General features: G+C 35.6%; 1 protein-coding gene across 1 annotated transcript in view; it reads left to right on the top strand.

Moving 5' to 3' along the window:
- MEIKIN (meiotic kinetochore factor) overlaps window positions 1-15,501 on the top strand; it is a 153,161-nt gene that overhangs the window by 10,351 nt on the left and 127,309 nt on the right. The window contains exons 5-6 of the mRNA XM_043465986.1: window positions 1,439-1,576; window positions 8,463-8,582. Of these exons, the coding sequence (XP_043321921.1) occupies window positions 1,439-1,576; window positions 8,463-8,582 (258 nt within the window). The remainder of the gene's footprint in view (window positions 1-1,438; window positions 1,577-8,462; window positions 8,583-15,501) is intronic.

Genomic DNA, 15,501 nt, shown 5'->3' with positions numbered 1-15,501 from the left:
GTGGTGCACTGGTGGCTGGAGGAGGTGGCCACATTGAAAACAGTTGTCAACATTAAGGAGGGGGTTGGAGTGAAAGAAAAAGATGTGGTGAGGTCAAAGTGGGAAGGATAGTTAGTAGTCTTGGGTAGGTGAAGAATGAGCAGAGATAGATATAAGTCAACTCCAGGGCAGAAGATAATGGGTTTTAAGAGTGATCCTCTCCTTTCATCCCTTATCCCACACTCCACCAGTTTCTGTTAGTGTTGACCTCTGTTTTATCATGTTAGGAATGTTTCATAAATGCTAACTGTCTATAGTAGAGTATATTTTCTCTTTTCTTACTAAACCTTCCGGTTCTTCAAGTAAATACTAAGTTCTATCCCTGTCATTTACTGGAAAGATTTTCATTCTAGTCTGCTCTCACAGGGATGACTTTAAGACTTCTGAATTAGAGAGATTTTATGTTCATATATTTCCCCCAATTTCCTATTGAGATGTTTGTTTTCTTATTATTGAATTTTTGGAGTTCTTTATATTTTGGATTCCAGTCCATTTACAGATGTTTTCTCTTACTCTGTGGCTTGTCTCTTTGAAATAGAAGGTTTAAACTTTGATGAAGCCCAATTTATCACTGCTTTTGTTTTATGAATCATTCTTTAATTGTTACATTAAAGAAATTGTTACCTAACTCAGTGTCATGAAGATTTTATCCTCTGTTTTTTGTAGAATTTTGTAGTTTTAGGATTTGCATTTAGAATCATGATGCATTTATAGTTAATTTTTTATATGATGGAAGATATGAGTGCAAGTTATTTTATTTTGTTTTGCTTTTTCATGTGGATATACAGTTGTTCCAACATAATTTGTTTGAAAGAATATCCCTTCTCCATTGAATTGCCTTTGCGTCTTGGTCAAAAATAAGTTACTCTTATGCATGTAAGTCTATTTCTGGACTCTGTTCAGTTCCTTTGATCTGTGTTCCCTTGAATCTATGTTTTGCTCATTGTTTTTTAAATGGAATAACTAGAATCACCCTTTCTTCTTAGCTAGTCAACTTACAGTTAATGGGTTACTTATATATAAAACTTGCACTTGAAAAATTAGGTATACATTTTATTTATTTATATTTATTATTAAGGTATACTTGATAAAATTTGTATTTTTGAGTCAAGAATTATAACTGAACCTAAGTAGGGAAAGAATAAATTTATAAAACTTTGAAAAACAATGGAAGGGGTTTATATTGCATTTTCTTCATATCAAAAATAGACTTATATTCTAAGATTGAAATTCAAGTACAATTTAAGATTGTATACAATCGCATGCCTTTTCACTTTTATGTATAATTTTACATTACTAGTATACAACTGCATGTATATTTCTACAAGTTTAAGTTCTTAGGATTTTGAATCTGTTTACTGTTGAAACATTTTGCTCTTTTTGCTTGTTTATTCTATAGGACTAAGTTTGCAGCATGATATTTCTGGCTCTCTTCTAAGTTATTCATTTACAGACCCTTCTACAGAATACAAGAGTTCCGAAGAGAATTTAAGTAGCTTCCCATCACCTGAGCTCTTCAGAGGATCAGATTATTTAGGTGAGAAAATTTCAATCTTAAGTTGCTCCTCCATAGAAACTGCTCCTTTGTCTACAAATTCTGAAATGAATAATGTTCCTTTTGAGAAGGTATACTTATCTTCCTCACCAAAACCTCTCTGCCCACTATCCATTGTGTTCCACACTCAGTCACATAGGACTATAGATCAAAACCACCCAGATCAGGAAAAGATGAAGAGATTAGCATTTACATGTAATACATATCCAGTTATTAATATTAAGCAGCTTTATACATAACATATGTATATTTGTTCTCTTGAACTATGGGTTATCTTTTATTTCCTATACTTCTCTTACTTTTCAGTAATTCAAAGGTTGACTGGACCATCTCCCTGCTTGAATTTTTTCTACAAATTATCAGTTATTTATGTTTGCCATATGTATAATTAACAGCCTTTTTTTAATAATGCAGATTGAACATATGCCTTCTTCCACAACTTTGTGCAATGGCAGAAAATCACTTTTTTAAAAAGATATAAACACATAAGAGTAAAGAGAATGAGAAAGAATAAAGCATAAAGTTTGGAAAGCTAGAGAGCAAATGGTCTGATAAAGTGGACTTGAAAAAGCTGAATCCTGAATCAACAATGGGAATACCCCTGAAACAAGCTAGTTTGTAGAATACTATAGTATCCCAGAAAAGCTTTCAATGTGGTTTGTAAAATACTTGTAAAAAGCTGTGTCTAAAATACAAAAATTGTAGTGACTTCTCTTTCTCCTTTCCTAGAAATTTATTCTTCGGGGTGTTTTGAAACAGAGGGACCCTGAACTAAGCACTGTTAATAGCAGGGATACCATAGTATTTTGAAATGTTGTCATTTACCTTGTCATGGCCTCATGGTGGGTGGTTTCCTCTCACTCTTTGGCTTTGGGGTTGGCCATATGACTTTGGGCAACATGGATATCAGTGAGTGATACATAAGCAAACTTTTGATATGTGCGTACATAATTGGTTTTGTCCCCCTATCCTTTTGCTATCATGAGGAAAATACAAATCTTCTTCCACTTACGATGGGAAAAACTCTTAAGCTGAATCATTGTGAGTCAGGGACCATACGCATATCCTAATTAGCTTCTACCTCTATTATTGAACTCCAGAATAAGAGATACAGAGCAGGATAGCCCTGGGCAGACTGCAGACTTCGGAGAGCTGCCCCAGTTGATCACCCGACCTATAGCCTGAAGCGGAGCTGGTTGAGCCAAATAGTAGACAGGTGTAAGAAAGAAATGCTTTCATTTTATGCCACTGAGATTTCAGTATTATTTATTATATAGAAAAAGCCTACTGCTTCAGATACTGTAGTGAATGCAGAAAGGGGTAGTTAAATGCAAATGTACATTCCAAATTGTGGGACTGCTCACCCAATGCTTAGTCTCATCCTAACCCAATAGCCCATTTCTCTATTCAGCTTCTAGAATGCTAGCACCCAGAATTGAAACTTCCAGGCAGGAAAATGGAAGTTTTTTCCTGAGAAATCTGAGCAACCCTAAAGAAAGTATCAAAAGATACTGACCTCTGTAGTGCTTCAGTGAAACTGACAGGAACCCTACAGTGAAGTTGCCTATGTGGCCAGCCCCAGCTAAGCCATAGAGATCCCACTTAGCCATTTAGGGCCCCCTCTCAAATATGAGCAAAAGACAAGGACTACCAGACTTCTGATGAATTCTCTAACATAAAGCATAGGAGTCAAAACAGCAAAATATGGTAGTAAGTCAGTAAGGTGTTGGAATAGTAAACCCTAGACTTGCCTTTCCCCATGGACACACCAATTCAACAACAATACATGGACTAATTTGTGTCCATGTATTTCCCTTTGTGAGACTTTGTGAGAAATCTCAAAACTAGTTGAGTGACTCCTGCACTCCAGGCAAGCTCGAAACCAGTCACATCAAAGCAAGTAGAAAAACTCAAGACACCCTTTCATCATAATTCACATCTACCATACAGCACCATACAATTGGCAGGAAAACTTCAGCTCCCAGATTTTCCCTAGGGAGGAAGGGAAAGGACTGAACTATGTGCCAAAAGCTCTCAATTATTTGGAGATAACCAAAGAATGGACTACTGACTTGTCTGCCTCAGAGTGCTGGCAGGACCTGACGTACTCTAGAAGTCTGATGAGTGCTGAAACAAAGATACCAGTTTATCCTAGCATGAGAACATTCACTAGATCCCGGCTTCTCTTTGGGAAGGGAAAGATTTGGACTGTGTTCAACATTCCAACATTTCTGGGGCTGCCCAAGGGACTAGCTTTTGTCTCATCTGTCTTAGAGCAGTGATAGGACTTGTTATATTCTAGATGCCTCATGGCCACTGAAAACAAAGACTCTGGTTTGAACTAGCAAGAAGGTTTGAGAAGATCCTGGTTGGAAAGATTGATGAAGATTTTCTTCTGTATGAGGCCTATCTGTTTACAGATTGGGAAAGCTGGCTGTTTTATCTAACGTGCAGACACCAACACAAATGATTAAAGAGAAAGAAGAAACAGGGAAACATGGTCCAAAAAATGAGAATAAGATAAAGCTCCAGAAAGTGACTCTGATTAAATGGAAATGTATGATCTACCTGACAGAGAATTTTGAATGATTGTCATAAAGACATTCAACAAATGTTCATAAAGAACTCAGGAGAACAATGTATGGAAAAAGTGAGAATTTTAAGAAGAGATTTTTCAAAAAGAATCAAAAAAAAATCTTAGAGCTGAGAAAAACAATAAATGCACTAAGAAAAAAAAACAGTAAAAGATCAATCGGAAGAAAGAATCAGCAAATTCAAAAATAAGTCATTTGATATCCAGTCACAGGAGCTAAAAGGAAAAAGAATATAAAAGAATGAAGAAAGTTTGACACTTACAGAACACAAGAAAACAGATCAAGGGAAAAGGGAAGTGGGGAGGGAGGGAGGGAGGGAGAGGAAAAGGGCCAGAAGGTTTCTTCACAGAAATGGTTGCTGAAAACTTCGTAAATCTGGAGAAGGAAGTGTACATCCAGACCTAGGAACCCCAACAAACCTCAAATGAGATGAACCAAAGAAATTCACATGGGGGCACATAGTCAAACTGTCAAAAGTCAAAGAAAAAGCACTTTGAAAGCAGTAATATAAAAAGCAACTTGATATATACAGTGAGACCTTATTAGACTATGGATTTCTCAGCAGAAACCTTGCAGGCTAGAAGAGAGTGGAAGTAAATAGACAAAGTGCTGAAAGAAAGAAACTTCCAACCAGTAATACTGAAGCCTGCAAAACTATCCTTAAGAAATGAAGAGAAGTCCAAACAAAGGCTGAAGGAATTAATCGTCATTAGCCCTGCCTTACAAGAAGTGCTAAAGGGAGTTCTTCAAGTTAGAACAAGGGACTCTAAACAGCCATATAAAAGCATATGAGAGTATAAAACTCATTGGTAAGTATATAGACAAATGCACTGATACGATAACAGTGACATATAAATCGTTCTTAATTCTAGTATAAAAGTTAAAAGACAAATATAATTATAAAAATATGTTAATGGGTATACCATATGAAAGGTGGTAAATTATAACATCAGTACTGCAAAATGTGTTTGAGGGGTGAAGTAAAAGCGTAGAGTTTTTGTTAAATTGCTATCAGTGTAAAATAGACTGTTAAAACTATGTTTTATGTAAGCCCCATAAATACCTATGGAAGATACATAAAAGAAAAATAGAAAGGAGTCAAAGCATATCAATATAAAAGAATCAATGAAAGACAGAGGAGCAAGAGAGGGAAGAGGGGCAAAATAACTATAAAACAGAAAACAGCAAAATTGTAATAGTAAATCCTCCTCTATCAATAATCATCCTCTATCAAAAATATAAATGGATTAAACCCAATCAAAAGAAGAAGAGTGGCTGAATGGTTGAAGAAATAATCCAACTGTATGCTCTCTACAAAAGACTCACTTAAGATTTAAGGGCACACATAGACTGAAAGTAAATGGGTGGGGAAAGGCACTCCATGTAAATTGTGACCAAAAGAGAGCACAAGGGGCTATACTTATATCAGATAAAAAAAAAAAAAAAAAAATAGACTAAGTCAGAAACTTTTATAAGAGACGAGGAAGAATGTTGCATAAGGATCAATTAAAGGATAAATCAAATAAAGGATCAATTAAAACACTCAACAGTTATGAATAAATATCCACCCAACATCAAAGCACCTAACATAGAAGGTAAACACTGGCATAACTGAGGGTAGGAATAGGCATACAGTCATAGTAGGAGACTTCAATACTCCCACTTTTAATAATGGATAGAACATCTGGACAGAAAATTAACACTTAACTGATTTCAAAGTATATTGCAAAGCTATAGTAAACATAACATTATAGTGCTGGAGTAAAGACAGAGATATAGACCAGTAGGACAGAACAGAGGGCCCAGAACTAAATCCATAAAGACATTTGATCTTCAACAAGAGTGCCAAGAATACACAATGTGGAAGAAATAGTCTCTTTGACAAATGATGTTGACAAAACTGGATAGCCATATACAAAAGAATGAAATTGGACCCTTACCTTATACAAAAAAGTCAGCTCAAAATATAGTAAGGACTTACATGTGAGACCAAAAACTATAAAACTCCTGGGAGAAACATAGGGGAAAAGCTTCATGACAATTGGTCTTGGCAGTTATTTCTTGGATGTGACACCAAAACATAGGCAACAGAAGCAAAATTAGACAAGTAGGCCTAGATAAAACTGAAAAGCTTCCACGCAGCACAAGAAACAATCAACCTATAAAAAGGGAGAATATTTAGAATCCACATATCTGATAAGGGATTAATATCCAAAATATATCAGAAACTCCACAATTCAATAGGAAAAAATCCAAATAACTTGATTTTTAAAAGTGACAACTTGAACAAACATATTCCCCCCAAAGAAGATAGTCACATGGCCAGCAGGTATATGAAAAGATCACTAACCATCAGGGAAATGCAAATCAAGATCACAGTGAGATATCACCTCCCAACTATTAGGATGGTTATTTTTTTTTTAAAAAAAGGTAAGTGTTGGCAATGATATGGAGAAATTGGATTTCCTTTTGTACACTGTTGATAGGAATGTAAAATAGTGAAGCTGCAATGGAACAGTATGGCAGTTACTCAAAAAATTTAAAATAGAAGTAACATATGTGATTCAGCAATCCCACTTCTGGGTATTTATTCAAAATAATTACTGTCAGAATCTAGAAGAGATATTTGAACTCCCATGTGCATTACAGACTTTTCACAATAGCCCAATGACCACTGATGGATGAATAGATAAAGAAAATATGGTATATGCATACAATGGAATATTATTCAGCTTTTAAAAAGGATATCCTGCTATATGCAACACTATAAAAGAACTTTGAGGACATTATGGCAAGTGAAATAAGCCGGTCACAGGCAGAAAGATACTGTATGATTCCACTTGTATGAGATATCTAAAGTAGTTAGATTTATAGCAGTTGAGAGTAAAACGTTGGTTGCCAGGGCCCAAGGAGAAGGAGATGTGGGGAGTTGCTAAGCAACAGGTAGAGTTTTAGTTATGCAAGATGAATAGTAGGTTCTAGAGATGTCTTGCACAACATTGTGCCTACAGTTAACAATACTCTATTGTACTCTCAAATTTGAGGGTAGGTCTCATGTTAGGTGTTCCCACCACAATAAAATTAAAAATAAGAGAAGAAACCAAACAGAAATAGGAATACGAGGAAGATACTGGGGGAAAAAGTCTTCCTTGAGATAAAAATATGTATATTGCATCCATTGAATAGGAACAGGATGCTGTTTAATAAAAGGGGGAGTGAGAATATTCAAGAATAAATTTTAAAAAAAGAATAAATTATCACCAGCCCAGGTTGGATGCATGAGACAAGTGCTCGGGCCTGGTGCACTGGGAAGACCCAGAGGGAGCAGGTAGAGAGGCAGGTGGGAGGGGGGATCGGGACGGGGAATACATGTAAAACCATGGCTGATTCATGTCAATGTATGACAAAACCCACTACAATATTGTAAAGTAATTAGCCTCCAACTAATAAAAATAAATGAAAAAAAAATTTTAAAAAAGGGAAAAAAAAAGAATAAATTAAAGGCAATAGCAAAATGGAAACCTCGGTAGAAGGATTAGAAGATAAATTGAGATTTCCCAGGGGGAAAAAAGTCAGGAGGGAAAAAAAGGAGAAAAAGGTTTAGTTAGAGAAGTAGTATATGAAATCTAATATCAAATAATAGGAGTCTCAGAAAAAGATAATGAAATAAACAGGAGGAAGAAAATCACCAAAGATATAACTCAAGAACAGTTTCTAGATCTAAGAAGTATGATTTCTGGGTTGAAAGGGCCATACACTGTCTAGCACAATAGATGAGAAAACACCAAGACAAAACAATATGAAATTTCAGAACATCAGAGAATGGAATAAATAGAATGGATTTATACAGTTTGGTAGGGTTTAAGATTAAATAGATGAAGAATACAGAAAAATCTAAACAAATAAGACTTTATTGGCTCCAGGAAAAACAAGAGGTGGTCATTATATATATACCAAAAGAGTTAAAGACAGTGTTTTTATGATAATTTATCATCATAACGTTTGCATTGAATACTGGCCTAACTAAATATGCCATATAATATGAGGATAATGGGAAAAGTGGGGAAAAGGAAATAAGAGTATTTGGGCATTGCAAAAGCCCGAAGATTATTTAATATCCTGATGTCCTCAAGGCTTTTCTTTATGCTTCACCTAAACTTTCTTCAATTACCATAGCTTTGTATGGGCTAGGAACCTAAGTTGGGGAGAAAAAGGTAACCTGCCACTTGTGTGCTATTCAAAATTTTGTGCCATTTCTCCCTGCTTTTTTTTAGAATGGGAGTGTCCCATGCTGGAAGAAAACATGCCATGTAGGAATTCTACTCTTTTGGACATAAGTAAAGCGGTAGCAATAGAGAAGGTACCTGAGTTTTCAAATCTCTCTGCAATTTTAGGTAAGTTTCACATTCTTTTTCCTCATGTCACAAGGGGGAAAACCCTTGTCATTATTGAAAAAGCAAAGTATTTTTTCTCTTGAATGATTTTTTAGCTAAATTAACCAATTAGGATTACTTTTGGCTACACACAATATCTGACTAATAGTAAGTAACTTAAGCACATACGGGTTTACTTTTCAAAAACATTTATTTTGAATTTTATTAATATACTTGCAGAAAAGTCACAAAAATATTAAAAAGGGTTTCCATATACCTCCCATCCAGCTTTCTGAAATGTTATCTTCTATAACCATAATCAGTTCAGTTTAGTTGCTCAGTCATGTCCGACTCTTTGTGACCCCATGTACTGCAGCACGCCAGGCTTCCCTGTCCATCATCAACTCCCAGAGCTTGCTCAAACTCAAGTCCACTGAGCTGGTGATGCCATCCAACCATCTCATCCTTTGTCATCCCCTTCTCTCCTGCTTTCAATCTTTCCCAGAATCAGGGCCTTTTCCAATGAGTCAGTTCTTTGCATCAGGTGGCCAAAGTATTGGAGTTTCAGCTTCAGCATCAGTCCTTCCAATGAATATTCAGGACTGATTTCCTTTAGGATTTACTGGTTTGATCTCCTTGCAGTTCAAGGGACTCTCAAGAGTCTTCTCCAACACCACAGTTCAAAAGCATCAATTCTTCGGCATAATACAATGGTCATAATTAGGAAGTTACATTGGCATTAAACTGTTAGCTACAGACCTGATTCACATTTCATCAGTTTTTCCACTAATGTCTTTTCGTCTGATTCAGGATCCTATCTCAGATCCTACATTGCATTAGATTGTTAAAGTTCAGTTCAGTCGCTCAATCATGTCTGACTCTTTGCGACCCCGTGAACCACAGCACGCCAGGCCCGCCTGTCAATCACCAACTGCCGGAGTCTACCCAAACCCATGTCCATTGGGTCCGTGATGCCATCCAACCATCTCATCCTCTGTTGTTCCCTTCTCCTCCTGCCCTCAATCTTTCCCAGCATCAGGGTCTTTTCAAATGAGTCAGCTCTTTGCATCAGGTAGCCAAAGTATTGGAGTTTCAGCTTCAATATCAGTCCTTCCAATGAATACCCAGGACTGATCTCCTTTAGGGTGGACTGGTTGGATCTCCTTGCAGTCCAAGGGACTCTCAAGAGTCTTCAACACCACAGTTCAAAAGCATCAACTCTTCAGTGCTCAGCTTTCTTTATAGTTCATCTCTCACAGCCATACATGACTACTGGAAAAACCATAGCCTTGAGTAGATGGACCTTTGTTGACTAATATCTCTGCTTTTTAATATGCTGTCTAGGTTGGTCATAACTTTCTTTCCAAGGAGTAAGCGTCTTTTAATTTCATGGCTGCAATCATCATCTGCAGTCATTTTGGAGCCCCCAAAAATAAAGTCAGCCACTGTTTCTCCATCTATTTGTGATGAAGTGATGGGACCGGATGCCATAATCTTAGTTTTCTGAATGTTGAGCTTTAAGCCAACTTTTTCACTCCCCTCCTTCACTTTCATCAAGAGGCTCTTTAGCTCTTCACTTTCTGCCATAAGGGTGGTGTCATCTGCATATCTCAGGTTATTTATATTTCTCCTGGCAATCTTGATTCCAGCTTGTGCTTCTTCCAGCCCAGCGTTTCTCATGATGTACTCTGCATATAAGTTAAATTAGATTGTTATTTCTCCCTTAATCTACTGTGACAGATCTTCAGTCTTTGTCTTTTGTAAGGTTGATACTTTTGAGGATTACTGATCAGTTATTTTGTAGAATGTCCCTCAATTTGAATTTGTCTAGTGTTTTCTCATGATTAGAAAGAGATTATGTAATTTTTGATAAGAATACCACAGAAATGATGTTATATTAAGGAATTCTTAATGTCAGTGCATTTATGTTATTATTGGTCATATTAGTGTTCACTTGATTAAGGTGATATCTGGTTTTCTCCACTGTAAAGTTACTAGTTTCCCTCTGTAGTTAATAAATACCTAAAAAAAAGATAGTTTATGACTCCATAAGTCCTGTTCCTCCTCAAACTTTCACCCACTGACACTACCATTCATCAGAGGAACTTGACTGCAACAGTTCGTACTGTGGTGTTCATGTAATGGTGATTTTCAATCAATACTTTGCTGCTACCTGTTTCATTTATTAATTGAAATTTCTTTTTGTAAAATAACTATTTTCTGCCATTTATTTATTCACTTATTTATATCAGTATGAACTCATGGATATTTATTTTATGCGTTAAAATCCACTTCTTTCCTGCTTTGTCTCTCTCTCTCTTCCTCCTTCCCTCCCTTCCTTCCTTTATCCTATTGTACACTCAGAGAAGTTTCAGACTTGTTAACCCAGATCCCTGTGAGAAATACATTTACTAAGGAAATTGCTACATCATTTATGTACAGTTCTATTTGTCTTTAGCATTACAGTGTCCTATCAACAGACTCTTTTTCAAAATTAGATAGGTTAGTTCTTTTCCTCCACTTTCACTGAAATTATTATTCAGTTTTTATATAGTAATTAATACATTCCTTTGGTAGTGTTGAATTCAGTTTTTGATTCCCCCTTCCTGTTTTGTTTTGTTTATTTATTCAGGGGGAGGGGGCTGTGTGAAGGTATGTGAAACATTACTATGGTTCTAAGAATTATAGTTATACAAAAAAATATTATCAGAGGAGTATTGCTTTATCTTTCTTCTACTGCTACCATGATGCTTTTGCCCTCTTCATTCCACCCCATTTCCACCCACCCCTTTTGGTAAGCAGTCTCTCCTATGCTTTATCTTTTTTGTGTTTCTTTTACACAAATGAACAAAGCCCTGTGTATTTTCTTTCTTTTTTAAATTGAGGCAGAGTTGATTTTCAGTATTGTATTAGTTTCAGGTATACAGCAAGGTGTTATGTATATATGTATTTTTCAGATTATATTCCATTATATATTATTACAAGATAGTGAATATAATTCTCTATGCTACAGAGTAAATCCTTGTTACTTATCTATTTTAGGTATAATAGTTTGTTTCTGTTAATCCCATACTCTGAATTTTTCCCTCTCCCTCTTCCCTTTCCCCTTTTATAGCCTTAAGTTTGTTTTCTATGTCCGTGAGTCTGTTTCTGTTTTGTAAATAGATTCATTTATATTATTTTTTAGATACCACATATAAGAGATACCATATATTTGTCTTTCTCTGTCTGACTTTCTTCACTAAATATAATATTCTCTAGGTCCATCCATGTTGCTGCACATGGCAATATTTCTTTTTATGGCTGAGTAATATTCCATTATGTGTGTGTGTGTGTGTGTGTGTGTGTGTGTATACACACACATACATATTACGTCTTAAGTTAGTCATCTATTGATAGGCACTTGGGTTGTTTCCATGTCTTAACTATCGTAAATAGTGCTGCTGTGAATGTTAGGATGCATGTATCTTTTTAAATTAGAGTTTTCATCTTTTCTTTTCCCAGGAATGGGATTGCAGGATCATACATAGCTCAATTTTAAGTTTTTTGAGGAATCTACATCCTGTTTTCTATAGTGGCTACATTTTCATTGTGGCAATTTACATTCCCACCAAAAGTGTATGAGGGTTCCTTTTCTCCACACTCTCTCCAACATTTTTTTCGATATACTTTTTCATGATAGCCGTTTTAACAGGTGTGAGGTAATACTTCATTGTGGTTTTGATTTGCATTTCTCTAATAATTAGCGATGTTGAGTGTTTTTCATGTGTTTATTGGCCATGTGTGTGTCTCCTTTAGAGAAATGTTTATTTAGGTCTTCTGCTCATTTTTTTTTTCACTTATTTTTATTAGTTGGAGGCTAATTACTTTACAGTATTGTAGTGGTTTTTGTCATACATTGACTTGAATTAGCCTTCTGCTCATTTTTTGATGGAGTTGTTTGCTTTTTCATATTGAGTTGTTTGACCTGTTTGTCTCTATTGGATATTAACCTGTTGTCAGTTGCATCATTTACTAATATTCTCTTTCATTCTGTTGGTTGTCTTTTCACTTGGTTGATGGTTTCCTTTGCTGTGCAAAAGCTTTTAAGCTTAATTGGGTCCCATTTGTTTATTTTTGCTTTGATTTCTTTTGCCTTGGGAGACTGAGCATAGAAGATATTACTGTGATTTATATCCAAAATATTTTGCCTGTGTTCTCCTCTAAGAGTTTCATCATGTCATGTTTTCAGTCCTTTTTTTTTCTTTTCTGCATTGGGTCTTCATTGTTGTGCATGGGATTTCTCTAGTTGTGGCTACTGAGCTGTCATTGTGATGGCTTCTCGTTGCGGAACACAGGCTCTAGGGTGCCAGGGCTTCAGTTGTTTCAGCTCACAGGCTCTAGAGTTCAGGCTTTGTTGTTGTGGCACATAGGTTTAGTTCCTCTTCAGCATGTGGAATCCCTAGTTCCCAGACCAGGGATCAAACCCATGCCTTGCATTAGCAGGTGGATTCTCAACTACTGGACTACCAGGGAAATCTCTGTCATGTCTTTATATTTATTAAAGCATTTTGAGTTTATTTTTGTATATGATGCAAGGGCGTGTTCCAATTTCACTGATTTACATGTACCTATCCAGCAACCCACTCCAGTATTCTTGTCTATAGAATCCCCATGGACAGAGGAGCCTGCTGGGCTACAGTTCATGGGGTTGCAGAGTCAGACACCACTGAGTGACTAGGCACAGCACAACACATCCAGCTTTCCTCGCACCTCTTGCTGAAGAGACTCTTTTCTCCATTGTATATTCTTGCCTCCTTTACTGTAGATTAATTGACTGTGTCTGTTTTTGTGCTAATACCATGCTGTTTGGATTACTGTATCTTTGTAGTAAAGTCTGAAATCTGGAAGGGTTATGCCTCCTGCTTTGTTCTTTTTTCTCAGGATTTCTTTGGCAATCTGGGTCTTCTGTGGTTTCATATGAATTTTTGGATTATTTGTTCTTGTTCTGTTAAATACAGATATTTTGATACAGATTGCATCAAATCTGCAGATTTCTTTGAGGAGTATTGTGATTTTAAAAATATTAATTTTTATAATCTGAAAGCTTGGGATATCTTTCCATTTCTTTGAATCATCTTCTGTTTCCTTAATCAGTGTTTTCAGCATATAGGTCTTTTACCTCCTCAGGTAAGTTTATTCTTAGATATTTTTTTATATGATTTTTAAACAGGATTTTTTTTTACTTCCTCTTTCAGATATTTCATTATTAGTGTAAAGAAATGCAACAGATTTGTATATATTAATCTCATACCCTGCAACCTTCCTGAATTCGTATTTTAGTTCTAATAATCTTTGTCTGGAGACTTTAGGATTCTCTATATAGAGTAGCATGTCATCTTCAAATAACAATTTTACCTCTTCCTTTCCATTTGGATCCATTTTTGAGGAATTTTTTAAATTGAAGTATAGTTGATTTACATTGTTGTGCCAGTCTCTGCTGTATAACCAAATGACTCAGTTATATACGTAGATATGTTCTTTTTTTATATTATTTTCTATTATGGTTTATCCCAGGAGATTGGATATAGTTCCCTGTGCTATACAGTAGGACCTTGTTGTTTATCCATTCTACATGTAAAAGTTTGCATCTACCAACCCCAAATTCCCAGTCCATACCTCTCTCTCCCCACTTCCCCTTGGAAACCAAGTCTGTTCTCCCTGTCTGTGAGTCAGTTTCTGTTTTGTAGATAGGTTTGTTTGTGCCATATTTTAGATTCCACATTTAAGTAATACCATATGGTATTTGTCTTTTTCTTTCTGACTTATTTCACTTACTACAATAATCACTAGGTCTATCCCTGTTGCTGCAAGTGGCATTATTTTTATAGCTGAGTAGTATTTCATTTAATATATCTACCATATCATCTTTATCCATTCATCTGCCAATAGACATTTTGGTTGTTTTCATGTTTTGGTTATTGTGAATAGTGCTGCTATGAATGTAGGAGTGCATGTGTCTTTTTGAATTATATTAATAGTTTTGTCCAAAGTATATTCCCAGAAGTGTGATTGCTAGAGCATATGATAATTCTATTTTTAGTTTTCTGAGGAATCTCCAAACTGTTTTCCATAGAGGCTTCATCAACTTACATTCCTACCAACAGTGTAGGTGGGTTCTCTTTTCCATTTGGATACATTTTATTTCTTTCTCTTGTCTGATTGATATGACTACGACTTCCAATGATACATTAAATAGAAGTGCCAAGAGTGGACATCCTAGTCTTATTCCTGAATTTAATGGGATGCTTTTCAGCTTTTCAGAGTTGAATATCATGTTTGTTGTGGGCTTGTCAAAATGGCTTTTATTATATTGAGATATGTTCCTTCTATACCCACTTTGATGTTGACTGGATGTTGAATTTTATCAAATGCTCTTTCTGTGTCTACTGAGATGATCATGTGATTTTGTCTTTTCTTTTGTTATCATGACTGGATGTTGAATTTTATCAAATGCTCTTTCTTTGTCTATTGAGATGATCATGTGAGTTTGTCTTTTCTTTTGTTAATGTGATGTATGTCATTGCTTGATTTACATGTGTTGAACCATCCTTACAACCCTGGATTGAATACAACTTAAATCATAGTGTGTGGTCCTTTTTTGTATTGTTGGATTTGGTTTGCTGATATTTTGTTGAGGATTTCTACTTCTATATTCATCAACAATATTGACCTTTAAATTTCTTTTTTTTTTTTTTTGTAGAACCTTGTCTGGTTTTTTTGTTTGTTTGTTTGTTTGTTTTTTTAATCAGGATGATGGTGGTCTCATAGAGTGAATTTGGAAGTACTCCTATCTCTTCAAGTTTCTGAAATAGTTTGAGAAGGATAGGATTAGTTCTTTTTATGTTTGGTGGAATTCTTCAGGGAAACCAACCAGTTCTGAATTTTTGTTTGCAAGGAG

Source organism: Cervus canadensis, chromosome 4, assembly GCF_019320065.1.
Source record: "Cervus canadensis isolate Bull #8, Minnesota chromosome 4, ASM1932006v1, whole genome shotgun sequence".
In the NCBI taxonomy this organism is placed as follows: Eukaryota; Metazoa; Chordata; class Mammalia; order Artiodactyla; family Cervidae; genus Cervus; species Cervus canadensis.
Note: the sequence above shows the minus strand (reverse complement) of the source record. Positions and strands in the feature narration are given on the sequence as shown.